General features: G+C 43.6%; 1 protein-coding gene across 1 annotated transcript; it reads left to right on the forward strand.

Moving 5' to 3' along the window:
• Positions 1 to 283: 283 nt before the first annotated feature.
• LOC136965205 (uncharacterized) lies at positions 284 to 4,642 on the forward strand. Its single transcript, XM_067259262.1, has 21 exons — positions 284 to 349; positions 420 to 496; positions 578 to 673; positions 743 to 867; positions 945 to 1,088; positions 1,194 to 1,292; positions 1,368 to 1,532; positions 1,598 to 1,694; positions 1,771 to 1,988; positions 2,064 to 2,220; positions 2,310 to 2,518; positions 2,598 to 2,715; positions 2,804 to 3,003; positions 3,084 to 3,195; positions 3,268 to 3,437; positions 3,504 to 3,592; positions 3,669 to 3,799; positions 3,873 to 4,062; positions 4,140 to 4,281; positions 4,354 to 4,477; positions 4,552 to 4,642. Exons 1-21 carry the CDS (start codon positions 330 to 332, stop codon positions 4,626 to 4,628), a joined length of 2,760 nt encoding a protein of 919 aa, XP_067115363.1. The 5' UTR covers positions 284 to 329; the 3' UTR covers positions 4,629 to 4,642.
• The last annotated feature ends 3,716 nt before the right edge of the window (positions 4,643 to 8,358 follow it).

Here is an 8,358-nt window from a genome sequence, read left to right on the forward strand (position 1 = left end):
TTGGTCCCTCGTTTTCTAAATTCCCGTTCTCTCCTTTCAGATAATCATATTTCTGGGTAGTATATTATTTCTGGGTAGTAGTCAAAAATTAAGAGGAATCGGAAAAGGTTTTGGATGTGACCTTAGTCAGTCCTCTAATAGTTAACAACAAAATCAAGGTTTCTAATTGCTAATGATCGTCACCTGTATGACTTGAACTGCTGCCAGAATAAAGTGTTGGTGAGTCACTGTAGCAATCAGTGTGGTGAATTTTGTGTGGGGCAGTTTTGGTATTTCTGATTAGAGCTCTATCTCTTACAAGCAACTTGCTCTGTCTCTAATTTGATAGGATGCATGCATTTGAATATCTGTAAGTAACTTTAAAATGACCTTTATTCTCTCTACAAAGAATATATCTTATGTATTTTGTACTTTCTTAGCACAACATGGATTGTGATGCTAGCTGTTGCAGTTTCTGGTCAGAAACAGCCAGATTTAAGTAAATCTTCACAACCAAGTAAGGGTGTATTTTAAGAAGCTGCACACTTATCACATACACCATGGTGGCTATATTTGTATCTAACCCAACAATCTTCAGACAGTGGTTTACGGTCCAACTGTCTTGGAAATGTCATGCGGCTGAGTTTGGATAAGTCTCTGGCTGTTGGGAATCTTCTTGAAGTTGATGCTATCAGTAAGTATCTTGCATTTTTATAATGTGGTTATGTTTTGAGAGCTTCACCCCTGTATGCTATTCTTTCAGATGGCACTGATGTCATACCGCTTACACCCAGACTGGCTGCACAGTGTGGATACAGCATGGAGTCTGACCCATGGGGCAACACTCAAATCTATTCCTCCTTGTTTGGCTGTTATGCTGGAAGCAAGGTAATTTTAAATCTTCCCTCTAGCCATTTTGCTGTGACTAAATGAATTTAAAGCTGATCCAGACTTGGGTTTTATAGGAGGCTGGTACATTCAGCCTTGGACTGAAACTCAGAATGTCAGGAGATCTTAAGTTGGATGAGGCTACTTATGTTGTGACAAAAACATGCAACTATCGTTCATTGGCCACACGGCACATTCTCTGTGAAAGGAACTATATAGAGGTGGGTCATATAAAGGTTTCACATCTAATTAGGCTACTTAAAACATCTGCATTAATGGATAAGGGTTACAATTTTTTGTCTCCAGTGTATGTCCCTGTCTTTCAGGTGTCAACCCAGTTGTTCAAGCCTCAGATTGCAAAGAACATAATGAGTCATGATGATGACTTCACTGATGATGCTGAGCAGGATTCAATCAAATATTACGTACGTTACTATTATCATTATTATTTATTTTGACCCTTATGCGCAGTTGTATTAACATTTATCCCCATACCACAGGCCAGTGCGTCACCAAATGACATCTGGAAGTTGATGTTCTTTACTCCTGAACCAAAAGTCATGCTGCTCAATGAGGCTATGGCGGCTGGCTATGGTGTCAAGTCTACAGAGCATCGCTTGGTGCTGCGAAGTCCCTTCAACTCAGCAGAGACTTACATAGAGAATGTAAGTAACTGTCCACAGCAATTGGTTCCTGCAATTGTTATCCATCTAAATATTTATTCCATTAGGTGGCTGGGGTTCCCATGGAAGTGTTTAGTGTTAGCACTTACTATGTACCCATTTATGGCTTGAATATTGTGGATTCTGATGCTGCCTGTCCTACTGGTAAGTGTGCTTCTTTATATACATGTTGAGTACAAAATTCACATTTTTGTACTTACTGACGGTGAGTCTTTCTCAGGTGGCTTGATTTTCACTGACAAGACAATCACTTGGCATGTACCCCGCCGCATCACACCTGTAATCAAAGGTGCAATTAAGATATTGAAGATGTACATGGGCATTGATGGAGAGAGAATGGACAAATACCAGATGGCTGCCAGAAAATACACCTTGTCATCCACAGAATCTCACATCGTCATTGAGCTCCCAATAGGAACACCTGATGGGTACTACAAGGTTGGTCAGTGTACTCCTTTAATTCAGCCTATTGCAAGTTTTTGCTTGTTATTCACTAATTTGCTTGCACTGCAGAGTCTTGCCCCAGATGATCAGTATCACATCACCTTTACCATTGAGCCCATGTTGGAACTGGTGTGGCGTGAAGAAAGTACTCAAACTGACACAAAATATAAGGTCCTCTTTCCTATTACAACTCCCCTGATGTCCTGGCCTACTCGGTTCACAGGCAGTGAGTCTGAATCATTGATCATCTTAAATTTAGGCTTTCTGTTTACGATGTCAACATGTACATTTGAAATCCTTTTCAATACATTTCAGATGCAGTTCCTGAGGAAAGGTTATTTGAAATCTTCTTGGGTACTTTTCTCCCTGATGTGGAGCTGATCAGCATCACCTTCAACACTGGGGTCTTTTCTGTGGCAGAGTGCAACTCGAAAGGGTTCAATGTTAAAGAGCACAGATTTCCAAATGGCTCAAAGTCTTTCTACCTGAAAGTGCCCTTCTTTGAGGATTCAGTCCTTGTGCATGTATGGCCAAGTCATTTGAAGTTAATATAAAGGGTTGCCTTGTTTGGTCTTCTGAGTGGTGTCTTCCCAATATATGCAGAATCCTGAACCTTTTTTTACAACCTACATCCTGCCTATGACCTTTGGACTGCTCATCCTGCCTGAAGAAACTCCATTCTCCCATGTAGCAAAGGCAGAGGTGTCTTTGCGGGATGTTGGTGAGAAATTCACGCCCCTTCAACTTTTATTTGTTGACGAGGCCAATGTGCTTACTGCATTCATGGTTTTGTTGACTGTCTCCTTCAGTTCCCCCTGCGATTACTGGTACATGTGACCCGGGGTACTTCTATGTCACTGTTGGGTATGGAAGCCAAGGCCACAACTTTAGAACCATGATTGGCGAGAGGGATCTCACCAGTAAGCTGGGTGAGACGTATGGGCTAATAAGCAACAGCACTCACTTCAGTTTTGTGGTGCCATACAGTAGTGCCGATTCCATATTTGAGGTACAGTGAACTTTCTGCCTTGATATTAACGCATAATTCCTGCTAAATATTGCTGTTACAACACCATCTTGCTTTTACAGATGGTTATGTCTACTTCAGTCAGAGCCAGAATTGATTTGGAGCTGGTGGCCTCCAATAACTGGAAGCTTAATGACTTGTCGTTGTCCTGCAGCTTTCCCTTGACCACAACTGGTATGTTCTCAGTTCATCAAAACATGTTACCCTTCAATGATGGATAGTTATTAACTCTTTGTTCCTTTGTAGAGTGTTACTCTAATGGCACAATGACTGCCTTGGCTATGAAGGTGGAGTCTGTTCCCAATATGATCCTCAGTCATCTGACCCTGAGAGATGATTCCTGTAAACCGAACTATAGCAACAACCACTTTGCTTACTTTTCCTTTGGTGTGAACAGTTGCGGAACCACAAGAATGGTAAAATGGCTAAGGGTTTATTTATAATGGACTTGTTGACTGCCGGGAATAACTCTTTATTTTCAGATGCTTGGCGACATTATGGTGTATGAGAACGACATTTCCTTGGATCTCAAGAGATACACCAGCAAATATCCTGATGTGGCATATTACAAGTAAGAATGCCTCATTGATTTGTTTGGGTGGGTGAGGTTGCTCTGTTGCAGAATTCACTGCTGTAAAACTTTCTAGGCAAACAGTTTCCTGCTACTATCTGGTCAATGTCACCGAGACCATGGCATTCCGTACCCGGTCGAGGGTAAAGGATCCATCTGCTGACATTGGAATGGGATATTTGATTGTCCAAATGAGATTGGCTCAGGGTAATGGAACATAAGGGTTTCCTTAAGGGTTGCCTTCTGTAGACCCCTGTCTGATTACTTGTCTACTTTTCAGATGAGTCATATAAGCTGTTTTATCAAGTGGAGGACTACCCAGTGGCTAAGTATTTGAGACAGCCCCTGTACTTTGAGGTTGCATTAATGCAGTCCATGGACCTCAAAATGGCGCTTGTCTTGGAGAACTGCTGGGCAACCCAACACGAAGACAGGAGCTCTCTGCCTAGATGGAACCTCATTGTTGACAGGCAATTCCTAAATTTAAAATTCCGAATTGAGTCCTAATCATATCTTTGATTCCTTAGTGACTGTCTTTTCCTTTCAGTTGTGCGAACCTCGATGACCCCTACTTGACAGTTTTCCATCCTGTGGAGTCTGACTCAAGGGTTAACATCCCTGCTCATGTGAAGCGCTTTTCTGTCAACATGTTCACCTTCGTTACAGATGAGGTGGTTCTGAAAGAAAATGTAAGAGACCTTACTTAAGGCCTTACTTGCAACTAGATGTTTTGGTAATGTAATTTTGTTTCATCCCTGTAGATTTTTGTACATTGCAATGCTGTTCTTTGCGACTCCAACAATCCATCTTATGGAGTATGTAGTAGCCAGTGCGTGAACCCCACAAAGACTGGTGCCAAAACATCCTGGACAGCTGATCTTAAAGGTAAAGTGGGATGGAGGGAAAGGGATGGATGACTGAGCACCACTGAAACATTAACCCCATGTTTCTTGTTCCAGGGTCCAGAAATATCGACTACCAGGTGCAAAGTGAACAACTTTCCTCAGGACCTATTCTACTCTTTGAACCTGAATAAAATTTTTGTTTTAATTTGTGGCTCAGAAGTATTTTCTGACTTTACCATTTCACTTCTGGACAGATTTACTGTAATGGCTAATGAAGACTTCATTACTGCATCCCAAAACCCATACTAACAGTATGTTCCTATGTACAGTGGGTCCGATGGCTGAGTAGTTAGGGAATCGGGCTATTAATCAGAAACTTGCTGGTTCAATTCCGGCAGTACCAAATGACGTGTCCTTGGGCAAGGCACTTCACCCTACTTGCATTGGGCTAATGTCCCTGTACTTACTCTTATCCAGAGCGACTTAGTGTCTGCTAAATGTAAATGTTCCGGTCCTGTAGTGAGTTAGCATGCTATTCTGACCACAACCCATTGTGCAGCCAAGGGGCATCAACCATGCCCAAACCAGGGGCACAAACCAGGGGCACAAACCTGTCTTTAGTGCAAGACAGTTATGAAGAGTATCTCACTGAATGCACTGGGGCCAGTTGTTCAAAAAGTTTGATCTGGATCAGAATTATCTGGATTTTGAAATCCCATGTTTTGCTATCCAGGATCAGGTAATCCATTTTACATTTGTACTGGTTTTTTAAAATAACATTGGATTGGATTACCCTGAGCCAGATAAAAACTTTTCAAGATTACCAAACTTGGATTCCCAGTGTTGTAAATTGGAATAAGTATAACAATGTAGGCCAATGTAGTAGCCTAGCCAAGTAAATAACAGGTTCAATAGCCAGCATGGCGTCACTTGTGTTTTGATTTGAAGAAAGTCAAATAAAACTATCTGATGAGATTCTGTCAGAAGGCAGGCCAGACGGATTCACAACATGGGAAAAGGGTTCACTTTGTTTATTAGTTGAGCTCGTATCATGTGACCTTCCACTGCAGTGGTTAGCATGAGTAAGGAACAGGGTTCACAACCGTACTTGAATACAATCGATGGACAAGTTCAAAGAATGAAACGAGTCGTTTCCTTGCATGGTCAACACATGGATAGAGTAGAACAGGCAAACAGGTGATGACAACTCATGTTAGCCCGGTTTATACAATTTCCTCCTTACTGTCTCCCAAGAGTCTGGACATAGTGCATTCCATGTTCTCAGTGGTGTAGTTGTAAAATTAGAGGTGGGTAAACTATGAATTTTATTATTTATTTATTACGTTTCATTAGGCCTATTTAGATGGAACCAGTAAGGTTGGCTTGTACCTGCATCATCGTATTTGAAAGCACGTTATTAGGCTGTTTGTCGTTTGTCCCTGTCTTAATGCGATGTTGTGGGAAACCAAAACAACGTTTACAAATGTGAATTGATCTTACTCTGTACATTAAAGAATGTATAATACATTACAACACATATTTTAGAACTGTAATCACCAGCTGCATATCAGGCACGACACTAACTATGATCCCAGTTATTAATATGTGTGGCATTTTAATCACTGAATGCATCACGGGCACTGTGCACGAGTGAATATAACAACAGGATTTATGAAGGAGGCATGTCTTAAAGAATATATTGTGCTTATTAAAGTTATGAACTTAGAAGTGTGCCCAGGCTTAAACATTGGGTCTCACACTGAGTGTGGGAAGCAGGCTGTTCTTTGTGTCTCTATCTCTTCATTTTCAGAAACAACCTTGAAACCGGGTGGAGACGGCACCCGAGCAGGTGGGACGCGGAGGCAAGAACAACTCCCTGATGCACGAGAGAACAAGCTCAACCCTTTTTTGATACTTGTGTTTTCAATTCCATTGTATATGATATGCTGGGGCAGGGAAAGATAGCCAGTTGGACTTCGTGAACCAGCCCAAACTCTGTTGCGGGTAGGGAAACGTAGACAGCCCCAGAGCTCTGTACTTGTTGATTTCCAACTGCTGCATTAAAGCTGATATTATCGGACCTCTGCGACTCCAGACCACTCTTTCTAGAACACAGATTTGTGTCATAGAATACCATCATTACTTATTGGAATAGACACAAAGATTTTGAATCCTTCAACTGGTGACCCCGACGCTGAAAAGAGGGAGTCCAGAGGGTTCCGGCCCGACCGACGGATCGGGGGAGAGACCCATACACCGGTGCGAGGAGACAGACGTAATCGTCAGAGGCCTCAACATAAAAAAAAAGGTAAGCAGACACCTGTTAATTCAAAGTACTGCTATTCGGAACTGAGAACCAAATTTAGACGATTACTATGTTTCATCGTACCTAGTCAAACCAACAGTGGTGGGAAATCAACCGTTTTTGTGTTTTGTCTTGTCCAAGGGGAGGTTAGAGTCCTCTCCAGGGGTTAGAGTCCCTAAATTCGTTGTCTTGTCCAAGGGGAGGTTAGAGTCCTCTCCAGGGGTTAGAGTCCCTAAATTCGTTGTCTTGTCCAAGGGGAGGTTAGAGTCCTCTCCAGGGGTTAGAGTCCCTAAATTCGTTGTCTTGTCCAAGGGGAGGTTAGAGTCCTCTCCAGGGGTTAGAGTCCCTAAATTCGTTGTCCTTGTCCAAGGGGAGGTTAGAGTCCTCTCCAGGGGTTAGAGTCCCTAAACTCGTTGTCCTTGTCCAAGGGGAGGTTAGAGTCCTCTCCAGGGGTTAGAGTCCCTAAATTCGTTGTCTTGTCCAAGGGGAGGTTGGAGTCCTCTCCAGGGGTTAGAGTCCCTAAATTCGTTGTCCTTGTCCAAGGGGAGGTTAGAGTCCTCTCCAGGGGTTAGAGTCCCTAAACTCGTTGTCCTTGTCCAAGGGGAGGTTAGAGTCCTCTCCAGGGGTTAGAGTCCCTAAATTCGTTGTCTTGTCCAAGGGGAGGTTAGAGTCCTCTCCAGGGGTTAGAGTCCCTAAATTCGTTGTCTTGTCCAAGGGGAGGTTAGAGTCCTCTCCAGGGGTTAGAGTCCCTAAATTCGTTGTCTTGTCCAAGGGGAGGTTAGAGTCCTCTCCAGGGGTTAGAGTCCCTAAATTCGTTGTCCTTGTCCAAGGGGAGGTTAGAGTCCTCTCCAGGGGTTAGAGTCCCTAAACTCGTTGTCTTGTCCAAGGGGAGGTTAGAGTCCTCTCCAGGGGTTAGAGTCCCTAAATTCGTTGTCTTGTCCAAGGGGAGGTTAGAGTCCTCTCCAGGGGTTAGAGTCCCTAAATTCGTTGTCTTGTCCAAGGGGAGGTTAGAGTCCTCTCCAGGGGTTAGAGTCCCTAAATTCGTTGTCCTTGTCCAAGGGGAGGTTAGAGTCCTCTCCAGGGGTTAGAGTCCCTAAACTCGTTGTCCTTGTCCAAGGGGAGGTTAGAGTCCTCTCCAGGGGTTAGAGTCCCTAAATTCGTTGTCTTGTCCAAGGGGAGGTTAGAGTCCTCTCCAGGGGTTAGAGTCCCTAAACTCGTTGTCTTGTCCAAGGGGAGGTTAGAGTCCTCTCCAGGGGTTAGAGTCCCTAAATTCGTTGTCCTTGTCCAAGGGGAGGTTAGAGTCCTCTCCAGGGGTTAGAGTCCCTAAATTCGTTGTCTTGTCCAAGGGGAGGTTAGAGTCCTCTCCAGGGGTTAGAGTCCCTAAATTCGTTGTCTTGTCCAAGGGGAGGTTAGAGTCCTCTCCAGGGGTTAGAGTCCCTAAACTTGTTGTATTGTCCAAGGGGAGGTTAGAGTCCTCTCCAGGGGTTAGAGTCCCTAAACTCGTTGTCTTGTCCAAGGGGAGGTTAGAGTCCTCTCCAGGGGTTAGAGTCCCTAAACTCGTTGTCTTGTCCAAGGGGAGGTTAGAGTCCTCTCCAGGGGTTAGAGTCCCTAAACTC

This window comes from Osmerus mordax, chromosome 21, assembly GCF_038355195.1.
Source record: "Osmerus mordax isolate fOsmMor3 chromosome 21, fOsmMor3.pri, whole genome shotgun sequence".
Lineage (NCBI taxonomy): Eukaryota > Metazoa > Chordata > Actinopteri > Osmeriformes > Osmeridae > Osmerus > Osmerus mordax.